This window comes from Talpa occidentalis, unplaced genomic scaffold (assembly GCF_014898055.3).
Source record: "Talpa occidentalis isolate TD23 unplaced genomic scaffold, MPIMG_talOcc4v2.1 talOcc4.15, whole genome shotgun sequence".
In the NCBI taxonomy this organism is placed as follows: Eukaryota; Metazoa; Chordata; class Mammalia; order Eulipotyphla; family Talpidae; genus Talpa; species Talpa occidentalis.
This window is the reverse complement of record NW_023601543.1, coordinates 81,998,809-82,012,426: the sequence shown is the minus strand read 5'-3', so window position 1 is coordinate 82,012,426 and position 13,618 is coordinate 81,998,809. Positions and strand designations below refer to the sequence as shown.

Here is a 13,618-nt window from a genome sequence, read left to right as displayed (position 1 = left end):
CGGGAGGGCCGAGCCCTGGCTGAGCGTGGACTCAGCCGCGAGGGCAGCAAGGCCAGGGGCACCCGGGAGGCGCGCGAGGAGGGCGGCCACTCGGGCGCCACAGGGAGGAGCCAGGGCGCCCGTGAAGCGCGAGATGGGCGGGGCTTCGGGGCGGGGCCTGCGAGGGGAGGCGGAGCCGCACGGCAGCGCCGGGGACGCACGGGCGTGCGGGAAGACGCCGTGAGGGAGGCGGAGCGCGGGGGCGGGCCGTGCACGTGGGGACGCGGCGCGCGCGTGGGCGTGGCTGTGTGGGGGGCGGAGGGCGGGGGGCGGGGCAAAGACGGTCCTGTTCCGAGGAGGCTGGGGCGGGGCGGGGCCGGGTTAGCGCGCGGGCGCCGGGCTGCCCGGAAGCAGCGGAGGTGTAGCCAGGGCGAAGAGCTGCGGCCCCGGGCTCCTGGCTGGACAGAGAGCTCGTGCAGGCTCCGGCGCGGGGAGCGTGTCCAGGGCGGGACTTAAAGCTTACAGGGACGCGGGCTGGACGGACTGGGGCGTGGCGGGTGTCAGCGAGTGACGTATCCGGCGTGAGGGGCGTGGCTATACGTAAGGGACGTGGACAAGATGGCCGCGCACAGGAGACTCGTGTTCCCATGCCAGGACAGCGGTTTGCGTTTAGGGAAACATGGGTACGATCTGCCGGCTTGTGGAGCGTGCACAGAGGAGGAACGTAATCTGCCAGAAAGGAGAGGGATCCCCTCGCGCGCGAACGTGCGTTGCGGTGGGTCCCGGAGCTGAGACAGCATTTGGCCCCGCGAATGGCCGCGGTCCGGCGGGCTTCTCTGAAAAAAGGAGGTAGGGAATCGCCCCTTCCCCGCTCTAACACTGTTCCTCCACTGTGAGGGTCGTCAGACACTTACACACCTTGAAGATTCAGTCCATTCCAGAAACCGAGGTACAGCAAGCTTTCACTCATTCACAACTGCAATGACACATTCATAGCCAGCCCCAGGGCAGGGAAGCTACAGCCTAACTGTGCCATGTGGACAAATCCCAACCTTCTCTACTCCTCAAGTCCTATCCCTTTTCTTTCGTATCCTGTCCTGGAGCTGGACGAGTGAAACTGCGAAATTCAGAAGTTGTTGGTGATTGCGATTCTTTGTAGCATGAGTTAATAGCTGTTCCTCGGAAGCTGCTTAAAAACTCGTTGTTATTAGTGTAATTCCCCCTCCTTCATTTTTGCTGAGAAAGTGACAAATTACGGAGAGATGACAGAAATGTGTATACCCTAATTGGGGTAAAATTCATTCTCTTTTCAGTCACTGAAAACCACTTTGCTTTTTGCTTCCCCTTCTTCCTTGGTTGACAATCTATCTCCATTTCTGCTGTTTAAAAGCCTTGCTGGCGTTTGGAGAGAAGTTAGAAATCTCTGGTGAGCGAGGCAGCGATGATGGCACCCATGAACTGCTGCAAGTTCCTTAAAACTGATACTGTTTTCTGCCTCCACTGGAGACCACAGAGATCGAACGTTCACCCTTCACACCCACCCCTTTCGGTCCTGGTAAAGAACCACGCTGTTCTTGACTGTTTGGGGAATGAAAACCTTTCCATTTACTAAGGCTTTTTCCTTTCCTCAGATTGTAAAGTACAGCACCTGGAATGAAAGTCACCCAAATACCAAAAACAGTAAGGGTGCTATTCCTGTGACTACACATATCTCCCCTAGTGTGCCTGGAGCCTGACAAAAGGCTGCCCCCACTCAGTTGAAACGCAATATGAATTGGGGAATTTTCATTGACTATGAATAGCAGGAAATCTTAAAGAGGAAAAGCATTTCCTTTCATTGGCTGCAGAGGCTGTTAGTTGCTTTCTAAGTCATGACACACACTTCACCTCCTCATTTAAATTTCAAAGAATTGCAAAGGCTGGATTCCTTTCCATTTCAACAGGTGAGGAAACTTGTGGGGGGGGTCAAAGTAATTGTAACTTTTAGAGGGTGCATTTTAAAAGAACTGTTTCACATACATATAAATAGTTCATTCAGTCATAATTTGAGCCAAGGCATTTAATAAGCACATGATTTATGAATGATTTTAAGCTTTTTAGAATCCTTTCTTTATATATTCTTAAATCTACAAAACAATACATGAAGAGCCTTAAAGTAAAATCCAAGGACAAATACTGATAGGTGAAAGGTTCGGCGCAGTGAAGAAAAGGAGAGCCAGGCTAAATTTCTCAAAGGAAGGGAAAGTTTATTGCTCCCCGGGCGGACCTCACACACCCAAGGTGGGAGTCAGTGAAGCCGCGCGTTGTTAGGGGGAGGCTGGGTTTTATAGGGTGAGGAGAGGTCAGGTGGGAAGTTGGGCTCCTTTGGCGGGAAAACTTTGTAGGGCGCGAAAAGGTTCCTGGGGCAGGTAGAGGTTCTTAGTCTGAGAAGAGACACGTAGCGGGAGGGGGGAGGCTCATTGTCAGAGTCCTCCAGGCAGGTATCCGCATTCCTGCCCCCCAAGTGGGCTTCCTGGTAGACTTTTGCATTCCGGCCTTCTGCATGGCCCTTTCAATAGGAAAGTGTATAAAGCACTGAAAGTTGCTCTATTTTTCCCTGAAAATATTTTCATTTTCGCCATAATTTGCCCATTTATATGCTTGTTCTTCATTGTCTCCTACTGCAGTGTAAGCTCTGTAAGGATAGGGCCTTTGTTTTGTTTCTGATGAGCCTATAACAGTGTCTGATACTTACTAGGTATTTGATTATGTCGATGAATGAATAAGAGTGATGGATTGAATGATGGTTGAAAGGATCCTCTGGTCATTGACTTTGCCTGCTCCACTCCCATCCATGTTGTGTGACAGCCATCAGAAACTCTCCATGCTTCATCCTTTGCAGATGGAATAACATCTGAAAGCTATCCAACCTCACGGAAATTCATATTCCCTGAATTAACCTCAAATCTCCATCCAGCTCCATCCTCCGCTGTGTCCCCTGGGCATCTGCTTAGGCAGATTGACACATAAAATTGACCACCTCCCAACCCCCAAATTTCAGAAGGAAATCCTGCTGCTTCCTAGTCTCTGCCATCTATAGCCTTCAGAATTGAGACAGTGAATTTCTGTTCTTTAAGCCTCCCAGGCTGTCGTCCGTTATTATAAGCTAGTACACTGGCTTGAAGACCCCAGATAGAGAGGTAGGCCTGGAGGTGAGGAGCCCCTGTGGAATCGTGAACTTCCTGTCTGTCCCCTTTAAGATGGCTCAAAGTAGGTGGGAGTGAAGCAAGAGTCTCATCCTGGGGGTGACCAGTGAGTCTGAAGCACTGTAGTGGCTAAGCTAGGGACTCACCCCATCCCCACCCCCCCAAATACCTACTAATGGTTAATGGTCTCAGTGTTACTGTCCTGCTCATGGGACCACACTATCTTAATCTCTGTGGTTTGGTCTTTTCCTCTGTCCTTTTCCTGCCTCTAGGTGATTAGTTTCCTTCAAGTTATTTGGGAACTGATCAAGATTTCAAGCTACAGGTGAAGGTGACAAAGAGCCTGAGAGTCATTTCAAGTGGATCCATCCAAGTCACTGTGGAGGAGATTCCAGATCCAGAGCTCCATGCTGGAGACTGGGACCTAGCCTGTGAGTACACTGTGGACTTAGAGTGAGTTGTTTCATAGCAATCAGCTGTGTTAAGTGTTTGTGACTGTGGTGTCTGTGGCATATCAGAGTGGGATTGTCGACCTTGACTGGGAGTATAGGTACTTGTGTCTATTTGTCTTCTAAAATAAATGTGGGTACTTCTCTTTTCCAGCTTTAATGAGATATAATTGATTTGTGACATAAGTCTAAGTGATGTGGTTTTTCGAGTTGGGGGGTCCTTGGGTTCACTCTGGGAAAAGTTTCACCAGAGCTCCGTTTGAGCGGCACGCGGCGAGTTTCTCCACAAGGCAGAGATGGTAGTTATATTTAAAGGGCAGGTTTATTAGTAAAGGGCTAGGACAGTAAAAGATACTTGCATAGACACTAGCAGGCAGGAAGAGCTGCCCCTTAGTGGGGGCAGTGTGAGGTTTTATTCTCTTCTTTTGGTGGGGAGGGGCTCATCTTTGCAAGTGGTGAGATTGTTAGATTTTTGCTAATTTTGGACAACTATGCAAAACCAGGAAGGGATCAGAGATTCCAGGGTGGGGAGTGAAGATCCAGGGTGGGCCCAATCGCTATATCTTTACCCTCAGGTCTGTGTTCCACTCCCTATAGCAGTCTGATCCTGCTTGGTTCCTATGCCTTATGATAAGGCACTGGTGCCTAAGGGTCATAACCTCTGTAGCTGGGTTAATGGTCATGTTATTTTCCTCTACCCCCACCTCCTTGTGCGTCAGGTTCTGGTCTTGGGGCACCTCCTTTCCAGTCTTTCTATTCTTGTCCTCCGTCATAAGGAGTGCAGTGTGAAATGATCACAGTGAGGTTTGGTGGGTTCTTGTCTTGCCCAGTTTTAACTTGTTGAAATGATGTGACACAGAAATGGACAAGGGAGATGTCCGGCTTGAATTACTCTGGAACGTGTTCTTTATTGTCTTTTGTTAGCAATCGTCTTTTCACTAAGGTTGATCTACATACTGTGAATTATTTCTATGAACTGGAATGTTCTGGAATTTGCGTGTTTGTAAGCAGATGAGTAGCTCCATGCAGAGTTGCTTTTAGCTGACTAGCCTCCTGAGCATGCGCTGACCTTCCCTGAATGCTCTGGCATCTTGTCCCCCTCCTGAAATACAAGTTACCACCCCTTCCCCGTGACGCAGGGATTCTTCACCGGGGCTCTGCTCACATGGGATAGGTTGGGGGCTGTACTGTGCTCTGTAGATGTCGAATGAACCCCTAGATTACTCAAGATAACTCCTACATGTCCCTTGGGGGCCAAAATAACCCTGGCAGAGAACCACTGAGAGGAGAGGAGACAGTTGGTGGCAGGATGAGTTTATTCTGCTGGCTGTGATGAATTTTATGTATTTCCCACTAGTCAAACGAAGTAAGACAGAGTTCTCAAATATTGACTGGCTTCAAGATTCTGGGTTTCTCAACTTTTCCTCCTTAGGTTTATTCTCTTTGGCCCTGTCTGCACATAAAAAAGGAGGTTATTAGTAATGCTGCTCTAGTAACAGCACTGCTTTGAAACTGCCCCACAAATATATTTGTATTATAAGTTGATTTTGTTTTCTCTGGTGTTAACTGTGTTCTCACTAAAATGAGCCCGCCTGAGTCATAATATCTGGTTGCTGGGTGTGGCTTCCTCCCAGCAGGCCCACGTCCTACCTGGACTGGCTTATTCTCAACACGGGCACTTTGCCTACTAAGACTTAAAATGGGGGGAAAAAATAGCCACATTTATTTAGTCACTAACGTTTTACGTGAGTGTGGGAGTTTTCCTAGTATTTTTATTTATTTGCTTTTTACGAACAGAAGGATGAAAGTTAACCTTCTAAAGTCCATTAGGTTGTATCTTTCAGATAGCTGACTGCTTTTACTTTAGCCAAAAAAAAAAAAGCCCACAAAGCAGTGGTCTGCAGAAGTGGGTCTTCTTGCCTTGTTGTTTCCCACATCATGCCATGTTCTTCTGTTTAAGCCACAGGAGAAACAGATGGGAGTCACCATTTGATTTTGGTTTGACAGTGTAACACCTGCTTCACCTAGGAGAATATTATAGTCTTGGTGCCCCAGGGCCACTGAGCATGTCTTGTTCAGAATCCCGGTCCTTCATCTCTTTTGTCATAAAGACAACACTCGTCATTTCTGGAAGCCCAATACCCCAGAACGACCAGAATGTCACCAAGAATGGCCCCAGATTGTTGAGAGTTACAGAAGATAGCATGGGCTCAAGGGAAGTCCTTAGCTGAAAGTCTACTGCCACACAGTGAGGATTCAGCATTGGAGCTACTTCTGGTACTGCTCTCCTCGTTATCATCCACGCAGTAGCTCCCTCATGTTTTAGTGTGACCATTTTTAAGATCAGGTAGAGCAGAATGAGGAGTAAATGTAGGAGGAGGTGAGGGCAAATTCTGAAAGCAGCACTTCACTGGGGCCCTGTGCTCTACTACTTTCACTCCCCTCCACAAAGTAGTTTCCTGGAAACCATTGGCTGTCAACTCAATATTTTGCTGTTTACTGTTCTCTCAAATAGCAGTCGGTAACTGCTGACAGTCCTACCTTTGGGGATTTGTAATACAATAAGATAAAAATAAAACCCTTTTACTACCAAAGATCAAAATGAAATCTGTCTCTTAGTGTAGCAACTAGAATGGAAATGCTACAGATTTCTTATTAATCCAACGATTATTACCTTCATGATCCCCTTTTTGAAGGAAAACAAACATTTCTCTTGAGGACAAAGTGGAATAGAAAGGTGCCTCATAAAGCCTACACATGTAAATTCAGTGGGCATGTGTGGCTAATTCTTGCTATATTGGAAATTTCCACCATCAGAGAAATTGTGTTTGATTGGACTGATCCGTATCATAACTGATGTGTGCAAATTGTTCTATTATTTCTCCAATTAATGTGGAAGACACAATAGCACTGAAAAGCTTGTTTTGCGGTTCACCATCTTCACCAGGAACCGGGCTAAGTCCCTGGTAGTCTTAAACTCAGGATGCCCCAGGCTGAGTCTTTCATTAACATTCAAATAACCTTAAGACATACAGGGCCTCTTAGAGCCTTATCAGGGCCTCTAAAAGTATCTCCAGCCACTTAGGCTAACCAGTAACCCTGGAACTGACTACCAGGAAATGTGGGTGACAGCTCTGATGACTGTGTAGTGTGTGCATGTGCCGTGGTTAAGCTAGCATCAAAGCATCTTACAGCTGAGAAAAAATTGCAGCAAACTCATACACAGGGTCCCTGAGTGCCCTGTTGCACTAGCCCTAGGCCCAAAGGGATGGTCTTCAACCAGATGAGGGAAATAGCACATCTCAGGACAGAACAGAAAAGGCTGAAGGTACGGAGCAACTACGAAATTATTTCAATCTGTATTTTTGTTCAAATGGAGGCAAGGGTGGGGAGGATTAGGGGCCAAAAAAGTGAATTTATCTTCAGCAAAACAAGCCCTGGGTGTCAGGCTGGCTTTACTAAGGGGACAGCGACCTGGGATTCCTAGAGGAGGAGGTGGTGGGAGAAGAAAAGCTGGCCGCTGAATGCACAACACCAAGAACTGGACTTGTAGTGGTGACCTTAATGCAGTGTAGATACATGGAGCGTTTTAATGATGCGGACCTGAATGCAGTGTCACTTCGATCAGAAAAAAAGGTGCTTTATGGTCATAGAAGAGCAAATAAAGGAATGGGCCGGTTTTCTTGGGCTGGTATTTGCATGCGTGTAAGAACAGAGTCTGGGCATTTTCTGAATGAAGTGGAGGGGGGCGGTTAAGAGTGATTCCACTCGCCCCAAGTCTTTCCAGAAGATCCTCATGAATGGGTTTTGAAAAATGTGACTTCTCCATTCTCAGCCACTGAGTATCTCAGCGGAGGATGTGAAGTCTCTTTGTAGCAGGCATCTTTAAGATGGAATTGGGACTGTTCTAGGATTTTCTGGGAGTTTGAATTCGAAATCAATTGTAATATTGATATATTATACCAGTCCAAATGCATGCTCTGTTTTAGGTTTCTACAACAGAAAATTCTTGTTCTTTAAGGAACATACTATTTTATACTAAGAGAAATAAATGAAAACAAAGATTAGGTCCCACTCGCTCCAGTACTGTGTTATCAGAAGAAATTAAAACAAAAAAGAAAAAAAGACTCTGAATTGGCGAAGAACACCAGGTAATGCTATGCATTGTAAGATGCTCGCCTGCATGCCTAGCCTCTACCCCCTAGGTATCAGTGGCACCCTCCTCAACCCAGAATGGCCTGCACACTGCCAGATGTCCTCTGGGGATGAGTAGCGCCATCTGCTGAGGCCCACTGAGTCAGGAAAGCACTTTGACTGCATCACTTTTATACCTCCCCTTACCCTTAAAAAAAAAAAAAAAAAAAAAAAAAAGGCAACCTGGGGCTAGGATTTTGAATTTTCTGCCTTGTTTCTCCAGACAAGCAAGAGGAATTCTCCTTTATGAGAGAAAACCAGAGGCAAGTTTCTAGTTTATATGAACAGAGAGTGTCAGTGATCCTGCTATGCACTGAAGGGGTTTCTGGATAGCAGCTACCTTGTCGCTTTCTCCTGTCCTTAACACTCATTCTTGGCAGAGGCATGAGGGGCCGTGGATGATGATGTATCTCAAGTACAGTCCTCCTGGTTTCCTTATTGCTTTCACTTCTACCTTCCATGGTGCTTCTACAGGGCCGAGAACTGGAGCACCCCAAATTCTATATATGGGTGTAAGTCTTAATAGGTCTATCTGTTGTCAGGAAGTCCACTGAGATTTGTCAGGGACTTGCACAGGACCTGGTACTTGACTCAATTAGAGTCGGCGTCCTTGATGCCATCAGGGTCCATGTGGGACAATTGGGAATGTGCTCTGGATACATAATGTCCATAGTTATTCATGGGACAAATGGAGGTTGTGGGCTTGGATGCTAATATTCTATCCAGGTCAGACCGCATGACTGCTCAAGCAGTCTTGCGGGGTGGCAAAAGGCCACGGCTCTGCGGGGTGCATGACCTGCCCAGTCCTCCTTGTTGGTCAGTGGTGACAGCCCTAACTGGCCGACTCCTAAGACTTTCAGGCTCCCTGAGCTGCAACCGACTCTCCACAATCCCAAGTGCCAGGTGTGTGAGCCTAGAAAGGGGACCTCATGATGACAACCCCACTGTGCTTTCTCCCAGTGCACCCACTCTTGGAGAGCATGGACCTGGTTCCGGAGGGCGATCGCCAATCACCCATCAACATCCGGTGGAGGGACAATGTCTACGATCCAGCCACCTGCCTCCACGTCTGGAATAACAGGTATTCTTTCCTCGTGGAATTTGAAGATTCTTCAGCTAAATCAGGTGAAAGGCAGCCTGGTGGTCTCACCTCGGGTGAAAGGGATGGTTGTAATCAGCACAGACCATGACACTGACCCCATCAGCTCATCTGTCTCCAGAACTCTTCTCCATCTTGCAAACTAAAACTATTTGGCCATTAAACAGTAGTTCCCAATTTCCCTCCCTGCCCCTTCCTTCCCCACACCCCCCTGCCAGGCTGTGGCAATGATCATTTTACTTTCTGTCTCTATGAATTTGACTACTGGGTACCTCATGTAAGTGGAATCATACAGTATCTGTCCTTTTATGACTGGGTGGTTTCAGTTAGCATAATACCCTCAAAGTTCATCCATGAATGTCTTTCCTTCCTAAGACCAATTAACATCATTGTATGCACAGACCACTTTTTTTGAATAAAATTTAGCAGTCACTTGAATTGCTACCACTTTCGGCTATTGTGAAAAATGCTACTATGAGCATGGATGTACATGTGTATTTTCAACATGCTGTTTTCAATTCCTTTGGCTGTGTGCCCAGAAGCTGGATCATCAGTGTTCTTTTTGATTGTATGAAAAATGTCCCTTCTCTTTTTAATGCATGTTTCCTTCTAGTATGTTAGCATTTTCTATTAATATCTATACTGTATGTATAGATTCTGTAATTGCTAAAGAAAATAGGGCATGTAATTAAAGTTTTACCTGGAAAATTTTTTGTTTGTGTTCAATCTGTGCTAGTCTTCTGCTTGGTGACTTTAAAAATGACTTCTGTACAATAGTAGTATTATATAGTCAGATGTAAATGATAAACATGGAATATAGAACAAAGGGATATTTCACTAAGAAAAAGACATTTTAGGGTCTCCCTTGTGGTGCAAGGGGTTAAGACACAATGTACGAAGCTGTCCGCAGCCACTGCAGCCAGAGTTTGATCCTCAGCCAGGGAGCTACCCACAGGTACAGTAGATGTCTCCTGTCTCCCCCGCTGCTCCCCTCAGCAGTGTATTTCAGTACATCTGCCTGTTCAGCTCCCCACTCTGTCTCTGGTGAATCCTCTCACCCCCCCGCCCCCACATCTTTGGCCCGTACCTGGTTCTTGTATACATAAATAAATCTTAAAAAAAAAAAAAGACATTTTACATTTTTGGTCCCCTAATAAGATGCACATATTTTGTCATTCGTTGATTTATGTATTCGACATTTGCCTACCGCTTCCTAGGCACTGCATTAAGTGTAGGTGATGCTCACCTGATTCCTGATCTCACAGAGTTCATAGTCTGAGAGAAGCACACACAAAATTAGGATTTAAAGCAAGTATGATTTGGAAGGGGGTTTTAAAAGTACTGTAGGACCAAGAGGAGGGTGTGGCATGCACCACTCTTAGGAGTCTGATGATTTCACTAAGGAGGGGACATTTGCATTGGATATTGAAGGGTGAAAAGGAATTTGCCAAGAAGATAGAGAAGGGCATACCAGAAAATGGAAAAACGTGTGCAAAAGCAGTTGTTCCAAAAATGGCCGAAAAACAAAGTGGCAGGAATGCAGAACGCGGGTCAGTGAGAGGCAGGAAGAATGTCCAGCATGGAAGGCAGGCACATTAAACACTGGCTGTCTGTAAGCAAGGAAGTGGCATAACGCGACTTCATCTAATGGGTCGGTTAATTTGTTTAGATGAACGCAGGCACGGCAGCAGGACCACAAGGTCAGGTGAATCCAAGTGAGATGGGAGGAGGCTACGTGAAAACTGACAATGACAAGAAAAATTAAGTTTCTTCACGTGAGGCGGCGGCCAAGTCAACCGTCGAGTGTGTGTGGTAAGGGCGGGGTCGATGGTGACACCAGAAAGTTTGTGACTGACAGCGCAGGAGTGATTCGTGGGGAAATACAGAAACGCAGAAGGCAATAGAAGTTCTCCTCACGACCTGAAAATTCTTATAGAATAATTCTATTAGAATTTTTTAGAATTCTAACAGAATGCTGTTAGAATTTTTTAGAATTCTAGTAGAATTTTTTTAGAATTAGTGTTTTTAAGAATTCTACTAGAATTCCCTAATAGAATTTTTTCTATTAGGGAATTCTAATAGAATTTTCAGGGCTTCCCCGGTGGCGCAGGTGGTCGAGCGCCGCGCTGCAGAAGCTGCCCGCAGCCTCTGCAGTGCTGGTTCGATCCCGGCCGCCAGCGAGGGTCCCACATGGCACAGCAGTCCTCTCCTGCCGCCCGCTGCTCCCCTCAGCAGTGTATTTCAGTCCATCTGCCTGTTCTGCTCCCCGCTCTGTCTCTGGTGAATCCTCTCACCCCCCACTCCCACACCTCTGGCCTGTACCCCAGTTCTTGTGTGCATAAATAAACAAATCTTATTTTAAAAAAGAATTTTCAATAGGCGAAAACAAGAACATGGTCCCCCCCGCCGGCTCTCAAGCCAGAGCGCAGGCGTCCCCGGCACTGACCTGCGTGTGCGTGGACCTGCGCCCCCTCGCACGCACCGGTCGCCGGAAGAACGTCTGAGGGGCACCGCGACTTCCGGGCGCCACTGTCGGACGCCACTATCGCCATCTTAGCCTTGTCGAAGCAACATGGCTGACTTCAGGGGACCCAGATTCCCGAGTCCCCGGGCCCTGGCCGCCGCCATGCCGACCTGCCCGCTGCGGCTGGCCGTGGTGTGCTCCAGCAACCAGAACCGCAGCATGGAGGCGCACAACATCCTGAGCAAGCGGGGCTTCAACGTCCGCTCCTTCGGAACCGGCAGCCATGTGAAGCTTCCCGGCCCGGCGCCTGACAAGCCGAACGTGTACGACTTCAAAACCACGTATGACCAGATGTACACGGATCTCCTGCGCAAAGATCGGGCTCTCTACACGCAGAACGGCATTCTGCATATGCTGGACCGCAACAAGCGCATCAAGCCTCGACCGGAGAGGTTCCAGAATTGCAGGGATCCATTCGATCTGATCATCACCTGTGAGGAGAGAGTGTACGACCTTGTGGTGGAAGACCTCAACTCCAGAGAGCAGGTGACCTTCCAGCCGGTGCACGTCATCAACGTGGACATCCCGGACAGCCTGGAAGAGGCGACCCTGGGAGCCTTCCTCATCTCCGAGCTCTGCCAGTGCATCCAGCTCATGGAAGACATGGAGAACGACATCGACGAGGTGCTGCAGGAGTTCGAGGAGAAGAGCGGCAGGGATTTCCTGCACACCGTCTGCTTCTACTGAGTGGCCCCGCCGGGCGCTCCCGCGCGCCATCTTTGGAACCTCATTGGCTTGAGACTGTTTCTTGCCCCTCCCCCCACCTGCTTGTTCTGTAGGTAGTGTGCTGGTGGACAGTGCTTTCACCCGATGAGCTGTTTGCATGTTGATTAAGATACTGCGAAACCCCAGACTGAAAATTTTCTATCCCGCTCGGTTATATTTTCCGTGTGATGAACTGTTAAAAAAAAAAAAAAAAAAAAAAAGGACAGCTCCGAGATGGAGTCTCTCAGAAAGGACACTGGGACTTAAAACCAAATCTAACAGCAGTTTTACCACCGTGTCACCTGTTGCGGTTTCAAACTGCAGGACTGTCCGGACTGAGCGCTCATGAAGTCATCTGCAACATGCCATGTATGCCGCGTTTGTGGTGCATGTCTACTTCCGAATTGGATGTTGCGCAGTTGGTCAATCTTAATAAAGTTTTTACATCTTCAAAAATAACTTCCTTAAATTTTTATTTAATGACAAAAAAAAAAACCCGACAAAAACTGGTTTATTGGACATCGCTTCCATACCTGCGTGACTTTCCCTGTGTGTTCTTCCCCCGCCCCCCCTTACCGGGGACTGTGCCTTATTTCGAAGGAACTTGCAATTTTTCCATTCAATGGGTGCTGCGGCTAAGGGGGGTGTAGGCCCAGTGGCCCACAGTGGACGGTTACAAACCAGGGTTACCTCAATATAAATAATTTTTTTAGATGTGGAATAGTTTGGGAAATAGATGGTGCTGGTTTATAAAAAAACACATCTTAGCAAGCGGTTATCCTTCAAAGATGTGTATCTTCAACCCCTCTTTTAATTCCTATAGGGAGTATCTATTTTTTTAAAGATGAGCATCTTTCATTTTCATGCAACTTGGTTTTAGATATTAGGAGTTCTTGCAAATTAAGTTGGGAATGGACAGAGGTTGATCCTCAGTGAAATGTTAGTCACTTTGCTATATAACTTTCATTTTTCTCCCTAAAGCTCTTTATTCCAAAGTAATAGTTAAATTTTTTCCTAGTTTTATTAAGAAATAATTGACCTGACCAAAGATCTGAGGCAGAGTGGGGAGAGGGGAGGGGTCGAGGTGGGAGGGAACAGCACAAGGGATTATGGTGGAGGATCCTGGGTGCTATGGGCGGTGGGAGAGGAAATTAAATACTGTCGCAAAATGAGCGACAGTGTTAAGAAAATAAACAAATTTAATAAAAAATAAAAATAAAGACTGAACAATGACATTTTAAAAAAGAATTTACATATATTGGGCCTTCTTGGTGGCCTAAGGGTTAAGTCTCAGCACTGCCACTGCTATGGCCTCACTTTATCCCCTGCCAGGGAGCTCACCCACATATGGAGCAGCAGACCTCTCCTGTCTCCCCCAGTCCTCACCTTAGCAGTGTATTTCAGTCAGTCTGCCTGTTCTGCTCCCCACTCTGTCTCTGATGAATCCTCTTACTCCTCACACCTCTGGCCTACACCCTAGTTC

At 47.2% G+C, this 13,618-nt stretch overlaps 1 protein-coding gene and 1 long non-coding RNA gene across 2 annotated transcripts; both read left to right on the top strand.

The window, feature by feature from the left end:
• The first annotated feature begins 457 nt into the window (after positions 1–457).
• On the top strand, positions 458–9,950 carry LOC119246317 (uncharacterized). The gene is made up of 3 exons (XR_005125489.2): positions 458–828; positions 3,437–3,595; positions 8,768–9,950. It is a non-coding gene; the product is annotated as an uncharacterized LOC119246317 (long non-coding RNA).
• A 1,460-nt stretch (positions 9,951–11,410) lies between these two features.
• LOC119246315 (RNA polymerase II subunit A C-terminal domain phosphatase SSU72-like) lies at positions 11,411–12,720 on the top strand. Its single transcript, XM_037512674.2, has one exon. It carries the CDS (start codon positions 11,479–11,481, stop codon positions 12,115–12,117), a length of 639 nt encoding a protein of 212 aa, XP_037368571.1. The 5' UTR covers positions 11,411–11,478; the 3' UTR covers positions 12,118–12,720.
• The last annotated feature ends 898 nt before the right edge of the window (positions 12,721–13,618 follow it).